At 57.2% G+C, this 23,762-nt stretch overlaps 1 protein-coding gene across 1 annotated transcript; it reads left to right on the forward strand.

Annotated features, from left to right (window-relative positions):
- Positions 1-7,934: 7,934 nt before the first annotated feature.
- On the forward strand, positions 7,935-19,056 carry CD40 (CD40 molecule). The gene is made up of 9 exons (XM_062204286.1): positions 7,935-8,040; positions 10,991-11,069; positions 11,369-11,494; positions 12,013-12,159; positions 12,403-12,496; positions 15,224-15,285; positions 17,245-17,331; positions 17,434-17,462; positions 17,737-19,056. The coding sequence occupies exons 1-9, from the start codon at positions 7,990-7,992 to the stop codon at positions 17,893-17,895; spliced, it is 834 nt and encodes a 277-aa protein (XP_062060270.1). The 5' UTR covers positions 7,935-7,989; the 3' UTR covers positions 17,896-19,056.
- The last annotated feature ends 4,706 nt before the right edge of the window (positions 19,057-23,762 follow it).

Below are 23,762 nucleotides of genomic sequence, written 5' to 3' on the forward strand. Positions count from 1 at the left end.
TGCCAAGTCCACACCATGGAATATTACACATTTTTAAAAAGAATATGTCCTATCTGTGTTTTGCTTGGACTTACTTCCATGATACATTGTTAAGTAGAAAAGTGGCTGCATAAAAATGTTGAGATTCCTTTTCTTGTGAAATGAAGAAATATTTTCTTAAACATGTAGGAAACACACCAGGCCATTATGGGCAGGGTAATGAGTAGCTAAATGGAAAAAAAAAAAACACAGTTGTTGATAACAATTGAAATAATGTAGATATTATGATGTTAAAGGAAAATGAGAAACAGGTGCTCCATCTATGGTATCCTTGGGGAAAAAAATCTAAAGGGAAAAAGGTTACAAGGTGACTCATACAAATGTAACTGTGTAAACATTGATTTAATTTGGGGATGGGCCCCTGGGTCATTTTCCGATCTGTAATAAAGTGTCCGTTTCATGTAAATATCTTGAGTGGTGATAGCTGGATAGTCACTGGGCTATGGCTGCATGAGAAGATGCAGAATCGTATCCTTGATCTGGACTCCCCACATTTCTTTTTCTCACTCTTTCACTGAGCAGAAGTTTCCCGACTTTTGACTTTTGAACCTAGCTCCCCTACGGGATCGGGCCAAGAAAGCATCTGCTTGCTTTGGGTTTTAGGGCCTGGCGTGCGGGAGGAAGGTGAGAGCAGGAGATTCCACCCTGCAGAGATGAAGGCAAGCTGGAGCAGGTGCACCGACGGCCGGAGGCACACGCTGGACCATGGACTGCTTTGGCTGCTCGGCAGCTGCACACCCTCCTTACTTGGGAGGAAAAGGGCCGGCAGGCAGCCAGAATGTGGGGTGTAAGCCAAGTGTGGCCACTCTGAAGTTCCTTCCCAGGACCTTTTTTTTTTTTTTTTTTTTTTTTTTTTTTTAAGATTTATATGAGTTACAGAGAGGAGAGGCCCAGAGAGAGAGAGGTCTTCCATCTACTGGTTCACTCCCCAAATGGACGCAATGGCTGGAGCTGGGCCAGTCCAAAGCCAGGAGACTGGAGCTTCTTCTAGGTCTCCCACGTGGGTGTAGGGGTCCAAGCCTTAGGTCTTCTTCTACTGCCTTCTCAGGCCATAGGTAGAGATCTGGGTTGGGAGTGAAGCAGCCAGGCCTTGAACTGTCTTCGCTTTGTTGGCTTCTTCTTTTTTTTTTTTACAGGCAGAGTGGACAGTGAGAGAGAGACAGAGAGAAAGGTCTTCCTTTTGCCGTTGGTTCACCCTCCAATGGCCGCTGCGGTTGGTGCGCTGCGGCCAGCGCACCACGCTGATCCGATGGCAGGAGCCAGGTGCTTCTCTTGGTCTCCCATGGGGTGCAGGGCCCAAGCACTTAGGCCATCCTCCACTGCACTCCCTGGCCACAGCAGAGAGCTGGCCTGGAAGAGGGGCAACCGGGACAGAATCCGGTGCCCCAACCGGGACTAGAACCCGGTGTGCCGGCGCCGCAAGGCGGAGGATTGCCTGTTGAGCCACGGCGCTGGCCTTTGTTGGCTTCTATGGGGACACACAAGGGTTATCTTGGAGGTCAGCTTGGGAGAACTCTTCTGTGGCAGGGTGTCATGTACATCTGGTGTCCTGTGGTTGGTGCCCGAGCCTCACTCTTCAGCCTTCTGGTCAATTCCATGAGCTGCCCAACATGCTTCCAATACTATTATCCTCTATTTAAGGCCATCAGCTCTGTCTTCTATTGTTCTCAAGGACAACCTGGACTGGGACAGGTGTCACGAGAGAGGACAGTGGCAGGGGAGGTGGCTTGGTAGTGGAGGGAACTCATTTTTGAGAAGGTGGGCGTGGGTGGCCTCTCTGAGGAGATGCCACCTGCCCCAGCCCTGGATGGTGAGGAAGGCTCAGCAGACGGCGCCTGGAGAGGGGGCAAGGGAGCAACACGAGGCTCTGGGGTGGGATGAGATGGCTGGCCGGCCGGCCGGAGGGTTAGCAAGCTGGTGGGTGGTGGAGGGGGAGGCCAGAAGAAGCAATGGCAGAGATTTGTATCCCTTGCCTGTGACCAAAGCCATCTCTTATCCCAGACACTAGAGTCTGCAAAGCCTGAGGACCAGACCCACAGCCTCCTTGTCTAGAAACCAGAATCGGTCAGGTCAGTCAATAGCTTTAACCAGATTGTGAAAAAGAAACTGCGGTTTGTCACTCACACATCCGTTTGTCTGGTTCTTGGGTTTTCCCAATTTTTATTGGGTTCTTTCTTGAATTCCTTAGTTCCTTTTGATAAATTCCAACCTAACTCTGCAGAACTAAAGTGAAAGATTTCTGTGAGGCCTGGGGATCCCAGCTAGGGAGCCTGGTCATCTGGTGGAGATGAGCAGCTTTCCAGGCTAGCGTGGGGCTGAGCAGGTGCACCTGAAGCAATCCCTTCCGCCTCATGACGTCACAGTCCCACATCTACACAGCAAACACGTGTTTAGCATTCGACATGTGCCTGGGCTCTTTGTCAGCATCAGGTCACACAGATGACCCAGACACTGCTCCTCCTCTCCAGGAATCAAGCTAGCTAGGGGTGGCCCAGTGCAAAGGCTACTGAGTGGGAGTTTCTTGTTGCCTAGGAGTCACTAATACCCACAGCCAAACAGAACAGGCCCAACGTCCCCTACATTCTTGGGGACCAGGTACTTTCTCTCCAGAGTTCACTGAAGGAAGTGGAGCTGGCCCTAAACCCACTCACCAAGACCCTGGTTTCCTCTTCCTTGACTATGTAACCATCTGAGCAAGGGGAGGTCTTGCAGCGTGTCCAGTGGGGGGTAATCCCCTTCTCTCCCAGCAAACACCAGGGGAATTCCAAAGGACTCTCAGGTGGAGCCTGACAGGTAACTGCAAGAAGGGCTGCTGGGATGCTGCTTCCTGACAGCGGATCTGCGTGGCAGTGGACACTGCCATACTGAGAGGAGTGGGAAGGGTGGGTCCCGTGGAGCAGCTGGCCAGGTGGACACTGCCATGGTCAGCCAGGCTGCAGCACCCAAGCAAGCCGGGCAGGAGGATCCCACCAGTGGATGGACTTGGGTGGTGGGGTGAAGTAGGAGAGATCAAGTCTACATAGGATGCCTGTGCAGGGGAGACGTGCAGGGGAGAAGCCGCCAAGAAACCTACTCTTGGCTTCTCTTCTGTTTCCTGGCCTCTTGCCAGGAGGGGGCTGGCTGCAGCCCTGCGCCCCCAGGGTGCATGGCCTTTGGGCCACCTGCCCTAGGCTTCCTTGCCTAGATGCTCCTCCATGTGCCTGGTTCCTGGTGCTCGGTATGAACCCAGATTTACCTCTATCTCTTAGATAAAGCTCTCACTCCTCTATGCATCTTTCTCACTAAATAAAAGCCTAAAATGAAGAAAGAAAGAAAGAAAGAAGCAAAAAAAAAAAAGAAAGAAAGAAAGAAAGAAAGAAAGAAAGAAAAGAAAAGAAAGAAACCTACTCGTGGGCTCCCTGAGAAACCAGATATAGACACTCTCCACTCTGGGGAGCCAAGGAAGCTGTCAGCCAGCAGAGAGGGGGCCCTTGCCTGGGGCTGGACCTGAGCCAAGGAGGTGCGCTAGGGTGTCTCCCAGCCAGGCCATATCCCCTCCCCCTCCCTTTCGCCTTCTACTTGTAGCAGGAGGATCCTGGTTCGAGTTCACCCTTGGATGAGTAAGAGAGAAGACAAAATGAGGTTTAAATTGAGTTTGTGAATCAAGCTTTAAAGGATGGATGGAGGTCTAACAACAGAAAGGGATCCAAAAGTGATGCAATCCGCTCAGGATGCCATCAGGTGATGAGGCAAGGCGATTCTGCACCAGAGAGGAAAACTTCATTATCTTACCCCACAGAGTTGAGTCAGCTCAACACACCGGTTCCACAAATAAACAAGATATCGGAAAACTGTGTGGTGGGGCTGGAGTCTCGCTTAGGGAAGCAGCCACTGCCCAGGGCTCTCGGAGGGCCCGAGGTTGTAGGTGTGTGCATCTAGGCCGGGCTGCCACGGAGGGCTTCCCAGAGGAGGGGCACCCAGGCTGAGCCTTGAAGGATGAGATGAAAGGAAAGTGGGGAACGGGCTTCCCAGGTAGGGAGACAGCGCAGATGGTCTGGGCAGTGGGCTGGAAGGATGTTTAGAGAGGAAGACCAGGACGCGTGCGGCCTTGAGTCTCTATGAGCTTAGGGAGGGAGGGCCTGGAGAGCGGCCTCAAACCAGGGAGCACCACAACCAGGTTTAGATAGAACTCTGGTCACCAGATGCCGGCAGCGCTGGGGACCCTTGACCCCCAGGCATGCTCCTGTCCCTCTCATCAGCACAGTGACCCCACTGCCCTACTAAAGCCAATTCTACTGTGATCCTAAAATCCTGGGTCCTCCCTCCTCTGACTACCCTTGCCATTCTCCCAAAGCTGAGCCCTGCACGGATTCTATCTTGGATGGGACTGAACATTGCTCCCCTCCCTCAAGTCCCCTCTCCTCCCTCACTCCTGCCCACTCTGCTCAGTGCACAAAGATTCTGTGCTTTCTCTGGGCCTGTGCCTGCCAGCCCATGGCTCCTCAGGATACACGGGTACTAAAATATCTTCCCTTTATCTTCTCTGATCTTCGCCCCATGGGCCAATCCGAAGGCTACTATTTATTCTTTCACACATTAATTTAAGCTGCTGTAATTGCTGCTATGATATGTTTTATATAATATAATTAATGTTTTAATTCTGTGTACTTGCTTCTCCAGGCAGTTTGTGAAGGGCCCAATTTTGGAATCAAGTAAATAAAGACTAAGTAATGGCTGAAGTTATTATAGGAACGCCTCCCTCCCAAAGGAATCAAGACTCTGCTGGCTTTCTCGGAGTGTGTTAAAAAAGGAAGAGACGTTGCCATCTCCTCTTCGTCCTGGGCATGCTTGGGTGGTTCCAGTGAAGTCCCCGGGGCCCGGTTTTGTGTGATGCTGGTCTTTTGGAGTCTGCCTTGCAGGCCTCGGTCCATGGGGCTGCCCGGGCTTGAGGTCTGCATTGAGGCTGACAGCTGGTACCCTCATCCCCTGTTGCTTCTCACAGTAGAGGCTGCACTCAGGATGAGATGGTGTGGAACCTGTTCACTCACTGCGTTAGGCAGCCTGGCCCCACGACAGGGAAACAGCTGAGGCAGCTCGCTGTGTGAGGAGAAAAGGCTTATTTCGTTCAGTTTGGGCAGTTCAAGTCCAAGATCAGGCCTCCTCCGTGCTCTCTGGCGAGGGTGGCAGATGGCAATGGCAGGGCGCGTGTGGAAGAAGGATCACATGGTAAACCAGGAAGCAGAGAGTGCGTTGAGTCCCAACTCCAGTGTCAATCCCGTTGTGAGAATTGCCTTCCAGGGGTTGGCGCTGTGGTGTGGTGAGCTAATGTGCAATACCAGCATCCCATTATCGGAATGATGGCTGATGTCCTGGCTGCTCCACTTCTGATCCAGCTCCCTGCTAATGGCCTGGGAAAAGCAGTGGAAGATGGCCCACGTGTTTGAGCCCCTATCACCCACATGGGGGACCTGTATGGAGTTCCTGGCTCCTGGTTTCAGCCTGGATCAGCCCTGGCCATTGTGGTCATTTGGGGAGTGAAACAGCAGATAGAAGATCGATCTTTTGCTCACTCTCAAATAAATAAATAAAGCTACCTTCCAAGGACACGTCCCCAGGGACCTCAGGCCCTCCCTCTGGGCTCACCTAAAGCTTCTACCACCTTTCAATAGTATCGCCTTCAGGGCACTCCACATCCAAACCACAGCACTCATGTAGGTATTGATCCAACCAGTGTGCATCGGCGGCCTACTATGCACCCAGGATGGAAAGATTCAGCCCTGCTCGTTGGGCGCTCACGGCCACATGGGAGCAGGCAGATAGAGTCAATGCCTGGGAACAATGGGGAGGAGGCAGGGTGGGGGGAGGACCCACCTCTGTCACAGCGGGTTGGGGCAGGCTCGAGGGAGGCAACATTTAAACTGGCTCCAGGAGTGGGAATGGAAGGAAGGAACAGAAAGACACAGGGAGAAAACCAGTAAGGGAAAAAAGAGGGTGTGTTTGGGAGATGAGGAGGTGGACACAGCCGAGCCCAGTGGGCTTCGGAGGACGTGGCAGGAGTGAGCATGGTGAGAGAGGCCGGAGCAGAGTGCAGAAGGCTTGCTGGCTGGCTTTGCCAAGATAAGGAGTTTGGACAATCCCGAGTGTCTAGGGGTGCTCCAAGAGGTGTTTAAGCAAGAAAGTGCCCTGGTCAGATCAGATCTGGAGTTCACTAAGAGAACGCCACAGTGGGGAGAGAGAGGGAGTGGCCTGGCTGGTGGTAGGGGCTCAACAAGTACTTACTGAGTGAGGCTGGTGGGACAGACCTGATGAGCCTCTGAATCCTGCCAGTGGCGGAGGTGACCGGAAAAGGGGATGGATTCCCCCAGGCAAGAGTGCCCTTGGCAGCACGAACCCTCCTCTGCCAGTCCCCGGCTGTGCAGCCTGTCCTCTCGGCCTGCCAGAAACTGCCAGGGCTGGGGGGGAGAGGGTCATCGCGCCAGTCACCATCTAGTTTGAGTTCCTCGGGTTTCCTTGCGGGTGGGGGGACATTGAGGCACAAGGCAACACAGTTCATCAGAGATTGAGCTTGGATCAGAATCCAAGTGTTCCACAGTGCAGAGCGCCCTGAGGGAGGAGGCTGGGAGAACAGAAGTGCCAGGGGGTGTGGGAGGGACTCTGGTCCCCTAACATCGTCAGAGTCTGTGATTCCACAAAAGGCTCTTTTTTTTTTTTTTTAAGATTTATTTATTTCAAAGACAGAGTTACAGAGAGAGGTAGAGAGAGAGAGAGAGAGAGAGAGAGAGAGGTCTTCCATCTGCTGGTTCACTTCCCAAATGACTGCAACAGCCAGACCTGAGCTGATCCGAAGCCAGCAGCCAGGAGGAGCTTCTTCTGGGTCTCCCCCGTGGGTGCAGGAGCCCAAGGACTTGGGCCATCTTCCACTGCTTCCCCAGGCCACAGCAGACAGCTGGATTGGAAGTGGAGCAGTGGGGACTCAAACCGGCACACGTATGGGATGCTGGCACTGCAGGTGGGGGCTTTAACCCACTGTGCCGCAACGCTGGCCCCATGGTTTGCTCTTTAAAAATCGTTAGTTTTGTTATTCCCCTGAAGGAGTGACAGAGAGAAGGAGAGGCGGAGAGCAGGGAGAGAAGGGAGGAGGGCGCTTCCATCTGCTGGTTCATTCCCCAAACGGCTGCAACAGCCGTGGCTGGGCCAGGCGAAGCCAGGAGCCCGGAGCTTCACCCGGAGTGGGCGGCCGAGTCCATCCTCCACTTTCTCCCAGGCGCATTCGCAGGGAGCTGGACCAAAGCGCAGCAGCCAGGACTCGAACCTGCGCTGCCGCCTGGCTTGCTCTGGATTGACGTCGGTCTCCAGGAGCCGGGAGGAACGAAACAGAATCCAATGGTGACGCTTGGCTGGGAATTTCCCTCGCGGCAGCGCGAAACTGGGAGCCGGGAGCTTTTCCTTGAAACGGCCCGCCGCGCGCCAGCGCTGCCTTCCCGTTTTCTGGGGTGGCCGAGGTGACGGGGACTTCCTCGGGCCACGCTGTCCATGGTGGGGACACTTTCGGTTCTGCCGGGATTCCCGGGGGCAGCTGGGGAGGACAATGGGGGTCCCTGTGCGGCCCCCAGCAGGCAAAGGACCCCTCTCCCGCCTCTGCGGCCCTGGGAGCAGGCTGGCTCCGAACCCGCCCTTACTTGGTGCTTGGGGGTCCTGAGGGCGGGCGGACGGGCCCCCGCGGGGACCACACCGCCTCCCCGCTCCGCTAAGCCGGTCCCTAAACTCCCGGGGGAACGAGGCTCCCGGGAATGTCCTGGGGAAATGCCCGAGGCCCGAACGGCCCGGGGCGCCGCCCCCTCCGAGGGCGGGCCGCTATTGGCCCTCCGAGGCCCCGCCCCTCTCCTGGGCGGGGCCGCGGCGAGGGGCCAGGGAGTTACTAGGGGCCCCGCCCGGGCGCCGAGGGCTGCCGCCGCCCGGGTCTCGCCCGCCATGCTTCGGCTGCCGGTGCGGTGTGTCCTCTGGGGCTGCTTGCTGACCGCCGTGAGTTTCTGCCCTGACCGCTCGAGGCTTTGGGATTTGAGAGTCGGGAGTGGGGAGGAAGGAGAAGCCGGACTTCGGGAAAGGGCATTCCTTGCTGATTTTGGCGGGATGTTGTGTGTGTGGGAGGGGTTTGACGCTGGGCCAAATGCCTGGGGGTGCTGGCTGATGGGGCGGGCTGCTTCTCTGTGCCCCGGCTAGGGGTCCCAGGGAGCCCACCGAGGGCGCTTGGTGGTGGTGGTGGTGGGGTGCGCTGCAGGCGCACACCTGCCAGGAGGCTGGGGTTGGGGGACCTGTCAGCCTTTCCCTGGTTGGAAGGCTGCGGGCCTCAGAAGTTGGCGGCGCGGAGCCTGGGAGGGCTTCGGAGGGCGGGAAGGGGCGGGAAGGGGCGGGTCTGGCCGTTTCCTTCTCATCCCGTCTCTTTCCCCTGCTGCTTATCCTCGCCTTACCAGCGGGGTGCTGCCTTCTTCCAGGGTGTCTGGTGAGAGCCTGGGATGGGTGCAGAGGCCCAGGTACTTTTTATCAAGACGAGCTGCTTTCAATGTCCCCCCTTCCACTTCCCCCCGACCCGCCCCGCCATCCTGGGCATTACCCTAGAAGGGATGGCCTAGGCTATATCCCTGCCTCCCGAATTTAACATGGCATGGGGGCCCTGGGGGAGAGGAAGGGTTCATGGGACCCAGGAAAGGGTTAGGGGTTTCAGCAGGGGTTTCTCCAGACCCCAGAACGGCCGGGACTCAACCAAGCAGATCTCCGGGATTTTCAGAAGCCTACACTTGACTCACTTTGTGCTTAAAAGTAATTTTGTAGTTCCTCATTCTGAAGGCTGGGAGTCCCCCACGTACCTGGTCCTCCCATCCCAGCCCCTCGGGCCTCCCCCAACTCTCAGGGGGCACGAGGTCTGGCCAAGAGTGACCCATGGGTGTTGGGGGGAGGTGGGCTGGAGGGCAGAGGCACAGTGGAGAAGCTGCTCTGGGCCTGAACTTTCATTTTCACTCTAAGTAGTGACTCCAGGAGAAAGGGGGCAGGAGGAGGGAGGGGCTGGAGAGAGGCGGGAGACAGCCCTGTGGACAGAGTGGGGGGAGAGCCAGGGAATTGGGGGGGGGGCGGGTTGTCTGGCTTCCCAGAGCACAGTCTACCCTCCTAACGCCCAGCTTTGGCTCCAGGGAGAGGCTGGGCTGGGCCAGTAGGAGGGGCTGTTGTTGAAGCTTCCCAGGTGATGGGCTCTGAGCAGGCACCAGCTCTGTTCTCCGTTTGATTGCTCCCAACTTCTCCATTCCCCAGATAAGCAGACTGAGGCTCCGAAAGAGGCGTTGTCTTGCCGAAGCTCTCAGGTCTAGGTAGTGGTGGGAGCGAACCTGAATCTGAATCCACCTCGTGGCCGAGCCTTCCTCCTGGCTGGTGAGGGTCTCCAAGCCCTGGTCCTGAGATCCGTGGCAGAAGGACCAGGGCTAGGGGGAGTGGCCCCTGGGGATCGGCAAACTGTCGAAGGAACAGCTGCAGCTCTCACGCGGTTCAGGTGGCACCAGGGACTCTTACTGCTATGGGGCAAGGACCTTTGAGTCCTTGGCAAGAATGGTGCCTGGTGGTGCCCTGGTGGGGGCTGTGGCCTTTTCCACAGTTCTCTACGTAATTTGCTCGCATTGCCAGTTGGAATGAGAGCCGCTGATTAGGCAGGGTCCGGAAAGGCCAAGCGGATGCTCACTGCTGTCGTGTAATGAGCCCCTGCCACGTTCGAGAGCCCGTGCCAGGCCATGCGTTTATACCCTTTCTCATCTGCACAACCCAACCTGCAGGGCGGGTTCAATGTCTCCCATTTCAAAGATGAGACAACTGAGGCCGGGAGCAGCAACATGACTAGTAAGTGTCCCAAAATCTGGAGCCTAAAGCTGTGTGACTCTCCAACCTGCGTGCTCTCCCCTGGCTGTGCCCGAGTGTGGAGGGATTTTAGGGAGTGTCTGCGTATAGAACTAAACCCAGACTCCCTTTATAGTTCTTCTAAAAAAAGATCCTCATTTTTTTTTTTTTTCAAGGAGGAAGTCTCTGGCGCTAGAGTATATAGTTAATGGCTCTCAACGGTTCTCTGCTAATCCTCCTTTTTAAACAAAAACCAAGAGCAGGCTTGAGGCCGAGGGCCCTCAGCAAGCGAAGCAACCAGCCGGGGATTATTACCATTGTTTTGTTTCTGGCGAGTTTATTTTTAGGGTTTTTTGACTTATGAGAAGTGAGACTGGTTCTTCTCTCTTGGAAATGATGTAAGGTTTTACATTACCAAGAAGTAACGAATGGCATGGGCGGACGTGTGTGTTATGAAAATGGCACACGTGAAACTGGAGGCCATGGGGGGGCAGGTGCATCAAGACCGGAGTTCTCGTTCAGGTTCTGTCCCTGTGGGACCCTGAGCAAGGGCCCGGCCTCTCTGGTGCTCAGGCTGCCCTTCTGTGAGATGGAAGCACTGAATTTGATCCCTCCGGCTTCCTGACCCCAGTGTTTTACCAGGGAAGGGCCAATGAGGAGTCAGAGGGGAGAACCTGATGGGGCTTGGAGAAGGGAAGGGAGAGAGACAATGGGAGGAAGAGGTCAAGCGTTAAAATAACCCTGTCCGTGTCTGGGGCCAGCGGGAGCCAGGCTGCCCCAGGAGTCCAGGGGGAGGCGCTGGAGTCCGCACACGTCAGTGAAGCCAAGAGGAAGAGCAGTTCAGTTCAGAGCGTGTGAGGTTCCAGGGCGTCGCTTTGTCCAGAGCCGGTGGGAGTCTCGGTCCAGGTGCTGAGAGTCAGAGCAGGGGGCAGTTTGGAACGTACTAACAGACACAGCAAGTGCGGGGCAGGCTGTGTCGTCTGCTTTGGACTTCCGCTTGGTTGTGGCCCTGTCCTGGCTGACTTCCAACCTTCTTGCCAACGAGGCAACAGCAGAGATGTCAAGATCCCTTCAAATGGCACAATTCTGTTGTCAGGTCCTCCCAGAACCGCCCACTGCCTGCAGGGAAAATCAGTACCAAGTGAACAACCAGTGCTGCAATTTGTGCCCGCCAGGTGAGACGCCAGCCCTCCGGCCCCATGGGGGGGCCCCTCCTGGTTGCTGGCATGGGCTTAAGTCTGAACCGACCCCTTCTCACCCCCACCCCACTGTCAGAATGTCTGGGTTCCCTCTGCACGGCAAACCTCTGTCTACACTGGGCCAGGGTCCCCATCTTCCATCTTCCCCACCAGACTAAGGCCCCCTGAGTCACCTCGGAATCCCACCCCTGCCCCGAGCCTGGCCTGATGATTGTGTGATAAATGTCTGACTCACTGAGTTGGCCAGAGCCACCTCATTTCCTGCTGTTTTCCAGGAGAGAGACTGGATAATGAATGCGTAGACGGCACCAACACAAAATGCCTTCCTTGCTCTGATGGCGAATTCTTAGACACCTGGAACAGGGAGATGCGCTGTTACCAGCACAAGTACTGCAACCCCAGTGCGTGGGCTGCTGGGGAGGGGACTGGAGAGCTGGGTTCATGTTTCAGACACTGCAGCTATTCTGAGAGAGAGAGAGAGAGAGAGAGAGAGCGAGCTTCTGTCGGCTGGGTTACTTCCCAAATGCCTGCAATTGCCAGTGCTGGGCCAGGCCAAAGCCAGAAGCTAGGAACTCATTCTGGGTTTCCCATTCGGGTGGCAGGGACTCAGGTGCTTGGGCCATTATCTGCTGCCTCCAGGCATGCATAGCTGGATTGGAAGCAGAGAGGCCAGGGCACTCCAACGTGTGATGTGGGGGTGCCAGGAGGTGACTTAACTTGCTCCCATGCTGTCATTTTGACTGCGTAACCAGGGTCTGTTCTGATTGGGTGGAGTCTGGGTTGTACTGGTTGTTAAGTAGCTTGATGGCCGTCTCTCCTTGGAAGGAGGTCTAAGGGAGAAGAGCAGGCCGTGTGAGGAGCAGGGCTCCGGGCATAGCTCAGTGAGGAGCTCCCGTCCTCCCTGCCCGTCTCTGCTCAGAACTAGGGCTCCAGGTCCAGACGGAGGGCACCTCGGAGACAGATACAACCTGCACCTGTCAAGAAGGTCAACACTGCGTCAGTGATGCCTGCGACAGCTGTGCCCCACACAGCTCCTGCCCCGTGGGCTTTGGGGTCAGGCAGAAGGGTAAGTGGCCCGTCTGCAGATGGAAGGGCAGAGCTGGTGGCCAAAGGCTCTCAGTCCCAGAGGCCAGCAGCCTTGGAAGGGCAGTGGGAGAAGTCCTCCTGGGGGCTGTAGCTACCGGGGAAAGCCCTACATGGGGACAAGAGTGCTCTGGACAGGCACCCTTCCTGCCTGTCCCCTGGCTCTCCTGAGAGCGGGACTGTGGCCCACGCTGGGGGTTAATGTCCCCTCTCCATCTGCTCCCAGCCACCGAGGTTTCTGATACCATCTGCGAACCCTGCCCGGACGGCTTCTTCTCCAATGTGTCGTCTGCTGTTGAAAGCTGTCACCCATGGACAAGGTATAAGGACCCCAAGTGTGGCAGGAGCCTGACCCCATTCTCTCCATTCCCTGTTCCCCTGGCCACACTCATGGGTGAGCTTGTGCGACATCCCCAGAGCAGTCTTGTGGCTGAAGCAAGTGGGCCTTTTTCTTGCCTGTTCTGAGAGGTCACAGACACCGTTGGTCTCTCCGTCTTCTTGAAGTTCTCCCCTCCTGACACCCTCGGCCCCCTTCCACCCTCCCTGCTTCCCTGCTGCCTGCTCCTCACTGCATTTCCCAGGGCTTTGTCCTCTTCCCCGGGCTGTCCCAACCACGTCCATGGCTTCACTTCCTGTCTCCCTTGCATGGCCCCCAGGCAGTCTCTCCTGCTCAGATCTGTCTCCTGGGGCCCAGTCTGGCATAGGCAACCACTGGGTGTGTGTCTGCATCTGGTGGCTCACGGGCACCCCCAGCTTTGTGTGTCTAGGATGGGCGCACCTGCTTCCTCCCCTCACCCCGGTGAGAGGCGCCACCACGGACCTGGGTACCCAACCCTGGCACCTCCCTCCCTTTGCTCCAGCTCTAAATCAGTCTACCCAGCCAAGTGTATTTTGAGAATCCATCTCCTCTCTGATTCCACGCTTTTCATTTGACTGGCTGCAACGCTGTGGTCTGGGGGATGCCTTCGCCTCCTCCTGCCCCCAGCCGCTCCCCTTCAGCTGGTTCTCCCTCCTCTCGCCCATGGGGGCTCTCCACACTTCCTTTTGAGTCATGATACTCCCATATTTGAAATGTTCCATGGCCCTCTGCTTCCTGCCAGAAACCCAGACTCCTTTGCGTGGCGCTCAGCCTTCCAGCGGCACGTCGTGTCCAGCTGCTTCGCGCAACTGCAGCCCCTGTTCATTTCCCAGCTCCTCTCCTGGCGTGCTCTGACACACACGCCCTGCTGATTTTGCACATTCATTTGTAACATGGTAGAACGGGCACGTGGGACAGAGGCGCAGGAGGGCCCAGGGTAATAGGTCTCTCTCGGTCCTGCCTCGCCGCGTCCCAGTTCTCCCAGGAGGCAGCCACTGTTCCTTTTGTGTTCTCCAGAAGTTCTGTGCATGCGCACGCGCGCACACACACACACACACTCACACACAGATCTCTCACACAAATAGTATATACCATGCACTCTTGGCTTTCAGCCTGCCTGTCCCCAGGAAATGGCAAACTCCTTAGACATAGAGAATTGACTTTTTTTTTTTTAACCCCACTGACCCCTCCCCTGCACCTAGAAAAGTGCCCGTCACGTGGCAGGTGCTTGGTCAGTCTTTACCAAAAGCTGACTTTAATTGGGGTACCTGGGCTGGGGCTGATCAGAGTCCTGGCCTGTCGCCTGCGCGCCGTTCAGGAAGCGTGTGGCCCTCGGCCCTCCAAACCTTGGTGTTCTCATCTGCAGAGTGGGAATGACCTTCGTCCCGGAAGGTCTGAGACAAAGTGGCGCGGGGCTCTGGTGGGCGCTGGAATGCGGGTCTCTTGCACTGTCTGCGAAGCTTCTCTCTCTCTCTCTTGCCTTCAGGATCCTTTCTTTGCACTGTCCTTCCCTGTCCGCCCCTCCTGCTCCTCCTGGGCCCAGCCTGGGCCTGGTCCCATCAGCTCAGATCCAGGCTCCCGCCATGCCTCCTACTGGCCAGTGGCATCCTCTCCCTGGGAACGTCAGCCAGCTGGCTGCTGGGAGACTCACGGGCTGCATCCGGGAGAAGCCTGCGGGCCTGGTTGTCAGGGACCTGGGGTCAAGGCCACTTCCTGCGCTTCCCTAGCATACCCTGTGCGCCACCCACCCACGCACCGCTCCGCTGCTCTGGTCAGACCTTACTTCCACAGGGAAATCCTTCCAGAAGGCCTGGAAGCCAGAGCTTCCGAGTCGGGGCATTTGGCAATGTCTGGACTCTTTGTTTTTTAAAGAAAGGATTTATTTACTTATTTGAAAGAGAGAGGGAGAGAGGGAGAGAGTCTTCCTTCTGCTTGTTCATTGCTCACATGATTACAACAGCCAGGTTTGAGCCAGGCCCAAGACAGGAGCCAGGAACTCCAAATGGGTCTCCCAGGTGGGTGGCAGGGGCCCAAGTTCTTGGGCCACTCTCTGCTGCTTTCCCAAGTGTGTTAGCAGGGAGCTGGATCGGAAGTGGAGCAGTGGGGACTCTGGCATGGGATGCTGGCATTGCAAGCAGCGGCTTAAACGGCTGCACCAGCAAGCCAGCCTCCCGCGTCTGGACACATTGTGGTTGTCACAGCTGGGGAGGTGAATGCTACTGGCATCTAGTGAGTAGAGACCAGGGTGCTGCTAGACATCTTACAACACGTGGGCCAGCCCTGCATCTGAGAGGCACCCCACTGCTGCCGCTGGTGTCGAGGTGGAGAAACTGACTTCAAATGAACGCATCACGTCTCTGTTGCAGCCGGGGTGGGTTCCATCCCCTTGGGACAGTCCCCACTTCACATTAGCCTGGACTCGAAGCTTAGCGCTCACTGTAGGCTCCCCTGTCTCTTCCTCCTTCAAGACATGCAGTAATCTTTGCTCTGCACTTAACGAGTCCTGTGGAACAGTGTCTTCGTGACAGGCAGCCTAGAATGTCCCATGTCATGTGTGTGCTCAAGCCAACTTGTGTTTTCTAGTTGTTGCCTCCCCTGTGGGGTTGGGAATCTTATGGTTGGTGTGTGTGTGTGCGTGTGTGTGTGTACATGCGTGCACATGTACTGATGCACACGTGTCTGTGCACAGCTGTGTGACCCACAACCTCGTGGAGCTACAGGCGGGAACTAACAAGACAGACGTGCGCTGTGGTGAGTTCTGGAGAAGGAGCCCTGGGAAGTGGAGGGGGAGACTGAGGCACACAGAGACATCGGGCGGGGCAGGAGGGAGGGGAGGGCAGTTCAGGGGTGTGGTATCCCGGCTCTGCCCCTTATCTTGGGAGCCTGGGCAGGTTATTTCCCCTATCTGGGCCTCAGTCTAATTATCTGTAAAATGGGGCGGTAATAGCGTCTCTCTTAGAAGCCTGGTCCAAGTGCTCGTCGTGGGTTCCTGCACTTTGGAAGCATGCTGGGTAAATGCTGGTGTGCCACCTGACACTGCAGGCCTGGCCTGGGTGATCTTGACCCTTCATGATCTCAGTTTTGGTTTTAGAATGAGCAGCTTGGCCCACAGCACAGATCACAAGCACAGATAAATACAGGGGTTAGTAGGCAGGTCATGTTAATGAGGGCAAGTGACCGGGAGTACGAAAAACACATTCCCTTTGCTTTTTCTCAAAATTTACTCTCCTCCTGGCAGAGCTGGCCCCAGAACAGAGTGAGGGGCATTTGGCCTTGGGCACAACTCTTAAAGAAGTGCCACAAAAATGCAGTAATTCAGATTAGTGGCATCGTGGTGTGCTATTTTAAAAGACAAAAATAAATGCAAAAATATCCATGATGAACGAAATTGCAAAGTTCTAAATGAAGAGAGGATCTGACCACGTGTTCGTGCATGGCCTTGCCTCGCTCACTTCATCATCATGGTTCCAATAAAACTTTATTTAAAAGACAGGTGAGCAGCCTGCCCATAGGGTGCTGACTTGGCCTCTGCCTGCTGATATTCAAAATGCGGCATTAAAATAGCGCTGATCTCAATTGCTGAGTTCTCTAGCGGCCCCTTGGTGTAGGTTTTATCTGCATCCCTAGCCTCCTGCCGGCGCTCACCTGGCCTCTTCCTGTCATTCGCCAACCAAGAGACTTAGGGCAGAGGGATCTTGCTTTCCCCTCCTCTGTCCTGTAGCAAAAGCCTCAGAGTGGCCGTGGATGACACGGGAGCAGGCGGCCACGGACTGAGTCCCAGCTCGTGGTTGTCCTTTTAAAGATTTATTTATTTGGCTGGTGCTATGGCTCAATAGGCTAATCCTCCGCCTTTGTGGCGCCGGCACACCGGGTTCTAGTCCCGGTTGTCCCTCTTCCAGGCCAGCTCTCTGCTATGGCCCAGGAAGGCAGTGGAGGATGGCCCAAGTGCTTGGGCCCTGCACCCCATGGGAGACCAGGAGAAGCACCTGGCTCCAGGCTTCGGATCAGCGTGGTGCACCCGCCGCAGCGGCCATTGGAGGGTGAACCAACGGCAAAGGAAGACCTTTCTCTCTGTCTCTCTCTCTCTCTCACTGTCCACTCTGCCTGTCCAAGAAAAAAAAAAAAGGGCCGGCGCCGCGGCTCACTGGGCTAATCCTCCGCCTTGCGGCGCCGGCACACCGGGTTCTAGTCCCGGTCGGGGCACCGATCCTGTCCCGGTTGCCCCTCTTCCAGGCCAGCTCTCTGCTGTGGCCAGGGAGTACAGTGGAGGATGGCCCAAGTTCTTGGGCCCTGCACCCCATGGGAGACCAGGAGAAGCACCTGGCTCCTGCCATCGGATCAGCGCGGTGCGCCGGCCGTAGCGCGCCTACCACGGCGGCCATTGGAGGGTGAACCAACGGCAAAGGAAGACCTTTCTCTCTGTCTCTCTCTCACTGTCCACTCTGTCAAAAAAAAAAAAGTATTTATTTGAAAGGCAGAGTCACAGAGAGAGGGAGAGAGAGAGAGGTCTTCCATCCGCTGGTTCACTCCCCAAATGGCCGCAACGGCCAGAGCTGCGTCGATCCGAAGCCAGGAGCCGGGTTTAAAAAAACCAGATATCCGGACTTGAATCTCCCAATCTTGAACCGTGGGCCAGAGTCCTGACGCCGCGAGGGCGAGCCGGGGTGGGCCCGAGAGGGACCGGGCAAGCCGAAGTCTCCGTTCCCCCAGGTGCCCAGGACCGGAAGAGAGCCCTGGTGTTGATTCCCATGGTGCTGGGGGGCGTGTCCGCTGCCCTCTTGGTGTCCGTTTATATCCGTGAGTCCCCAGCTGGGGCGAGAGGGGAGGAAGGGAGGGAGGGGCAGCGGAGCTGGCCTCCTGGTCCCTAATCCGGCCTGTCCCCCCACCCCCATCCTCTAGGCAAGGCGATCAAGAAGCCAACAGATAAGGTAGGTCACGGCGGGACGCGGACAGGGTTGGCGCCCCGGCCGTCCCGGCTCAAGCTTTGCCAGGCACCGCCCTCGCGTCCAGCACGGGCTGTCCCTTCCGGGCCGAACAGGGGCTGCGTCCAGGCCTCCGGTGGGGGCCGGCTCCGGGAGCTGCTTGTCACCCTCGGTGTGGCCAGGAGGGGGCAGGAGGCACCCAAGGAATCCTCGCGGAGCCGCCGCCTGGGCAGGGCCCGGGGCCCGGGGGCGGAGCTGACCGCGGTCCTCGGCTCCGCAGGGCTACCGCGTCGGGACGGTGGGGCAGGACCCCGTGGAGATGGAGGACTTCCCCGGCCATAATACGGGCGCGCCGGTCCAGGAGACCTTGCACGGGTGCCAGCCGGTCACCCAGGAGGACGGCAAGGAGAGCCGCATCGCCGTGCAGGAGCGGCAGTGAGGCTGCGCCCCCCGGGACGTGGCGGCCCCGCGCGGGACGCCGGGCGGACAGCCTGGGACAGCCGGGGGCCGCGGGGCGCGCAGGGGCTGGCCCTGGCCGGCCCCTCTGCCCTGAGAAGGACAGGATCGCGTCGCCCGGGACAACGGCTCAGCCCAGCACCGAGGCACAACTCTGGGAGGGGGCGCACGGACAATGATATTCACCAGCTGCCCCCGGCCGGGCACTCCGGTGCCCAGAGACTTATGATGACCGTGGTCTCCACGTGTCCGGGGCGGGGGGCGGGGGACACACACACACACACGAATGTCCATGGCAGTCTGCTCTCTGTGCCTGAGAACTGGAAGTCACTTAGCTGTCCATGAGCTGGGGACGGCGACATGAAATTACAACGTATTTATACAACACAGGCTCAGAAACACCGTGGGGTGGGCGAACAGGCAGCTTGCAGGATGATGTGGGAACGATTGTTAAAAGAGCACACAACCGCAGAGCAAAGTGACCCGCTACCCATGAGCAATGCCACACACGTGATACAGGAGTGCATGGGGACAGCGGGGTCTGGAAGGACCCACGGAGGACTCAACTCCTGTCCTGGTGACTTCCGGGGTGGGGGAGGATTGGTGAAAGGGAACTTGGCTTTCCCAGAATGCTTCGTTTTTTCCCCAAAAGGAGAGTGGGTTCCTCTGATGCTTATGTAATTAAACGATCATCAAACTTGGGAAAAGAAACACGGGGGTGGACATCCTGGGTGACACTGCTGTCAGGCTCCCGGAATTGGGACACTTTCTGAGGATAAATAGGAATGTCCCACCCGCCTGCGTCCCTGCAGGGCAGCCCCCACGTGGGCTCACACTCCAGATCCAGTGTGCGACGCTCTGATTCAGGGTCATGAAGCAGCTGTCTGGGCAGACAGGACTCACCACCCACCCCCTCGTTCACAGGGGTCCAGAGAGGGGCCGGGACCTGCCCGTGGTCGCCCAGGAGGGCGTGGCCCAGTGCTGCCTGCTCTCTGAACCTAGCTCTGTGCTCCTCCCAAGGAGTCCCTGGCCCCCGACCTCCCACCTCACCGGAGCTGCTGCTTCTCAGTCATACGGTGCCCCTGTCTCCCCCTCTCCCCCAGCAGCTCAGGATAAAAATAAACCGCCCTGTTCCCTCTTCCTGCTGTGCCAACTGAGGGGAGCCGAGCCAGGAGGGGCGGCAGATGGAGCAGGGACGGGGGGGCGGAGGGGAAGGCAGGGCAGCGCCACGTGGCGTGCAGGGGCCCCAGCTTGGAGATTTGGGGCGGCGGTCTCACCCCGGGACTCAGCCTTTCCCGGCAGGGCTGCTTGGATTTCCCCAGCGCGCCCCGCTGGCTGCGGGCTGTCAGGGCAGCTGGGAGTCAGGAGGGCCACCTGGCTTGGCTGCCTTCCCAGAAGAGAGCCATTTGGAGGCACCAGGTGGAGGCCTTTGGTTTAGAAAACGGAGCAGAGTGGCGGGGTGTGTGGGGGGGGGACTTAAGGACCTCACCCCGACCCCCTACCTGCAGTCCCAGGGCTCAAGTTGGTCCTGTGTGGGGGGGTACGGTGCAAAGAGACAAGCCCCCACACCTGCCACCTGTTACCCTTGACCTTGGGCGAGTTCCTCCCCCCCTCCCTTCACTGAGTTCCCTTATCCGGCCACGGCTGACAATCCCCGGAGCAGGTGCTGTCGATGTCTACTGCGTTCTCTCCTGGGTCAGAGGCTCTCAGCTCGAGCGTGTGTCACAACCACCTGTGAGGTCTGGGAACTGACAGATTGGTGGGCCCCACCCTCCGCATTCCGCATTCAGTAGGTCTGGGACGGAGACCAAGAGTTCGTGTTTCTAACGCGGTTCCCAGGTGGTGCTGGGATCACGCTCTGCGAACCACTGCCCTTGGCGTTCATGTTTCTGTCTGCACTGCCCCTTGCCTGTGGGGAGCGTGTTTGGGATCGCTTGTGCCAGGGCTTGCCCTGGCCTTGAAACCATGCTTGGTTCGGATGACGGCCCTGGAAACCACAGCCGCTGCGTGCCCTGAGGACTCCTAGCCCACAGAGGATGAACGCTGGAGGGTGGAGACCCCAGCTTCCATGCCCTGGGGAGGGATGGATGCTCGGTGCGTCCTGCACGGCCCCTTGGGTCCCTAGAGGAGCCCACGGCTGGCACTCAGGTTGGTCCTGTCCCTGTGCTGCTTTGACTCCCCACCCCGCTGCCCGCATTCATTCCCCTTCTTGGTGGTTGCAAGGTGTCTCCTGGAGAAACAGCACAACCGCTCACAAGGCCAGTTTTGTGTAGCCTGGCATCCCTCGCCAACAGAAAAAGTGGTTTGTAAATGTTTCTTTATGTTTAATCTACTTGAAAGGCAGAGTAATACACACACACACACACTCACACACACAGATTTCCCACCAGCTGGTTCACTCCCCAAATGCATGCAATGGCTGGAACTGGGCCAGGCCAACGCCAGGAGCCCAGAACTCCATCCTGGTCTCCTCCCTGGGTGGCAGGGGCCCAGGCACTTGAGCCATCGCCTGCTGTCTCCCTAGGTGCACGAGCAGGAAGCTGGAGGGGAAGTGGAGCACCTAGGACTTAACTCACTGTGCCACAGTGCCCACCCTGAGGGTGGTTTTTCTTGGCAGTCCTAGCAAGTTCTGGTTATAAACGGACCTTGTCCAGGAGTTTTCTGTGTGTCCTCGTGGAAGTTACTCTCTGGTTCTGGGCTTTTGTCCCTGGGTGGGCAACGGAAGGCTGGGTTTCTAGAGTCTAACAGAGAGACAACTTCACCATGTAGGGCCTGCCCTGGTCAGGGGATGCAAAAGGTGGCTGTGATGCACACACTGGCCAGAAGGTGGCGCCAAGGTAACGTCCGAAGGCTGGCAATAGCTTGGACACCCTTGAATGAAGTTGACTTTGCTAGAGTCCTACATACCTCGGAGATGTTATTTGTTTGTTTGTTTGTCTGTTTTTAAAAAGATTTGTCTATTTGAAAGGCAGTATGACACAGGAAGAAAGAAACAGAGATAGAGAGGAAGAGAGAGAGAATCTTCCATCCACTGGGTTCACTCCCTAAATGGCTGCAACAGCCAGGGCTGGGCCAGGCCAAAGCCAGAAACCAGGAGCTCTATCTGAATTGCCCCCGTGGGTGCAGGGGCCCAGTACTTGGGCCGTCCTCCACTGCTTTCCCAGGCTCATCAGCAGGGAGCTGGATCAGAAGTGGAGCAGCAGGGACTTGAACCTGCACTCAGATGTGGGATACGGGCATCCCAGGTGGCGTCTTAACCCGCTGTGCCTCAGCCGTGGGCCCCACGTTGGAGATGAGCCCCCTCCTCTGCCCCATCGGCCGCCCCTCCCCCCCCCCCCCGCAGCTCCGTATGGGGCTTCCTGCACTCCCCAGGCCTCCCTCTCTGTCAGTTACCTCCTGCGAGCGAGGCTTGTAAAAGGTGATACAAGCAAGAGTGCTCACGGGCTGAGTGCTCCCTGTGTGCCAGGTACAGTGCCGGACTTTCCAAGTGTGGTCTGCATCTGTGCAAGCAACCGCTTTTCTTTTCTTTTCTTTTTTTTTTTTTTTTTGACAGGCAGAGTGGACAGTGAGAGAGACAGAGAGAAAGGTCTTCCTTTGCCGTTGGTTCACCCTCCAATGGCAGCTGCGGCTGGTACACTGCGGCCGGCGCACCGCGCTGATCTGAAGGCAGGAGCCAGGTGCTTCTCCTGGTCTCCCATGGGGTGCAGGGCCCAAGGACTTGGGCCATCCTCCACTGCCTTCCCGGGCCACAGCAGAGAGCTGGCCTGGAAGAGGGGCAACCGGGACAGAATCCGGCACCCTGACCGGGACTAGAACCCGGTGTGCCGGTGCCGCTAGGCGGAGGATTAGCCTGTTGAGCCACAGCGCTGGCTGCAACCACTTTTCATAAGGCATGATCTCTTGTAATACCCATTTCAGGGGCCGGCGCTGTGGTGTAGCAGGTAAAACCTCTGCCTGATCCCATATGGGTGCTGGTTCAAGTCCCGGCTGCTTTACTTCCGATCCAGCTCTCCGCTATGGCCTGGGAAAGCAGTGGAAGATGGCCCAAGTCCTTGGGCCCCTGGGCCCCTGGGCCCATGTGGAAGACCCGAAGGAAGCTCCTGGCTCCTGGCTTTGGATTGGTGTAGCTCCGGCCATTGCGGTCAACTGGGGAGTGAACTAGCAGATGGAAGACCTCTCTCTCTCTCTCTCTCTCTCTCTCTCTCTCTCTCTGCCTCTCCTTCTCTTTCTGCATAACTCTAACTTTCAAATAAATAAATAAATCTTTAAAAAAAAAACCCCACACCACTCTTAAAAAAATACCCATTTCACAGATGAGGCTCCCAAGTTAGATGACTTGCCCTGGGCCAGAGCTAGGACTTTTGACTCAAAGCCTGCATTGTTTACTCGCTGAACCAGTGGGGACCCAGGCTCATGTGGGAGGAGGGGCTGGAATCCACTGCCCTGGGGGAAGGGCAGTGGGCGGGGTCAGCAGAGTCCCCATGGTGGGACTCCCACCAGTGGTTGCCCAGAAAGGATGAGGGGGGTACATTTAACAGATACACACATCCAAAGTTTTATGTGAAATCTGATGTTTAAATGCCACCGATTCCCATGACGCAAAAGCCCTGTGAGAGCCCAAGAGAGCAGTTTCTAGAGGTCGGGGATCAGAAGAGCCTGGAAAGTTAATGGTGTCTGATAGATTCACGGGGAAACTGAGGCCCAGGGGCGGAGCCCAGAGTCAGGTCAGGCAGAATTCTCTTTCCTCTGTGCTCAGGCGGAGTCTGGAAGGACTGGACAGAGAGGAGAGCCTTGCTGGGGCCGCCTGCTGGGGGCACCTGTCCTCCTGGCCACGCCCCCCCAGCCCCCTTCCCAGGGCCCTGCGGTGGGTTCCTCGGGCAGCACCCTTAGTCCAGACTCTGACCTAAGGATTTCTCTCCCCCAGGGTGACACTGGCGTGCAGAAAATCACAAACCTGCCTGCAGGAGAGGGGAAATGTGGTTGCAATTTGTAAAAAAAAAAAAAAAAAAAAAAAATAGCAAAAGGCACCCGCGGTGGTCCTGGAGTCTGGAGGAGGGGAAGCCGTGGGGGCTCCCTGGGAGGAGCAGCATGAAGTGGGGCGCTCCAGGCGCAGCGAGGTCGGGGGGGGGGCAGCCAAGGCCGGGGCAGGGGCTTCCAGTCCTCTACCTCTCTCCCTGCTGATCAGCACACCCTGCAGGGGCCCAGGGGCCCAGCTCCCTCCTGCCTCCTCCTCCCTCCCACCCTGGCAGCTCCCTGCTTCCGGCCTGGCTCCCTCACCTCCTCCTCTGCTGGCCTCAGCTCCTCCCTCCTCACCCCTGTTCTCCTTGGAAGGAGCGCTGTTGTGCCGCTAATTATGGAAGTCAGACTGTAGCGGCACACCTCTCCTCCCAAGCAGTACACGGGCCCAGGCCCCGAGACCACCTGTAAGCTCCCCTCCTCCCCTGCCCTGCGGGCCCCTCCAGACTATGCTGCTGTGCCCCAAATCCAAGTTCAGCTGGAGGAGGGGGCTTGGGGGGGCGCTCCGTGCACTGTTTTGTCCTCAGCCGCCTTTGCTTGGCGGCCAACGCCTCTTGTGCCAATAACTATAGATCGGCAGCGTGGTTTTTAATTGCTGTGTGGGATTCCATTGTGTGGCTGCGTTGTGATTCCTGGGAGCCTTCCATCTTGGTGGGCTTCTAGCAATTTCTCTCTTGGGTCCCCAGGTCTCCCTTGGGGGTTCCTCCATGCTCTCTGTCCCTCTCCTCACCATCTCTGGTTTCTCTCCAGCTTCCCCCCTCCCTTCCTCTCTCTCTGTCATCCCCAGTGTCTCCACCCTAAGTTTGGCTCTTTCTCACCTGCACACCTGCCCGC

This window comes from Lepus europaeus, chromosome 10 (genome assembly GCF_033115175.1).
Source record: "Lepus europaeus isolate LE1 chromosome 10, mLepTim1.pri, whole genome shotgun sequence".
NCBI classification, from domain to species: Eukaryota; Metazoa; Chordata; class Mammalia; order Lagomorpha; family Leporidae; genus Lepus; species Lepus europaeus.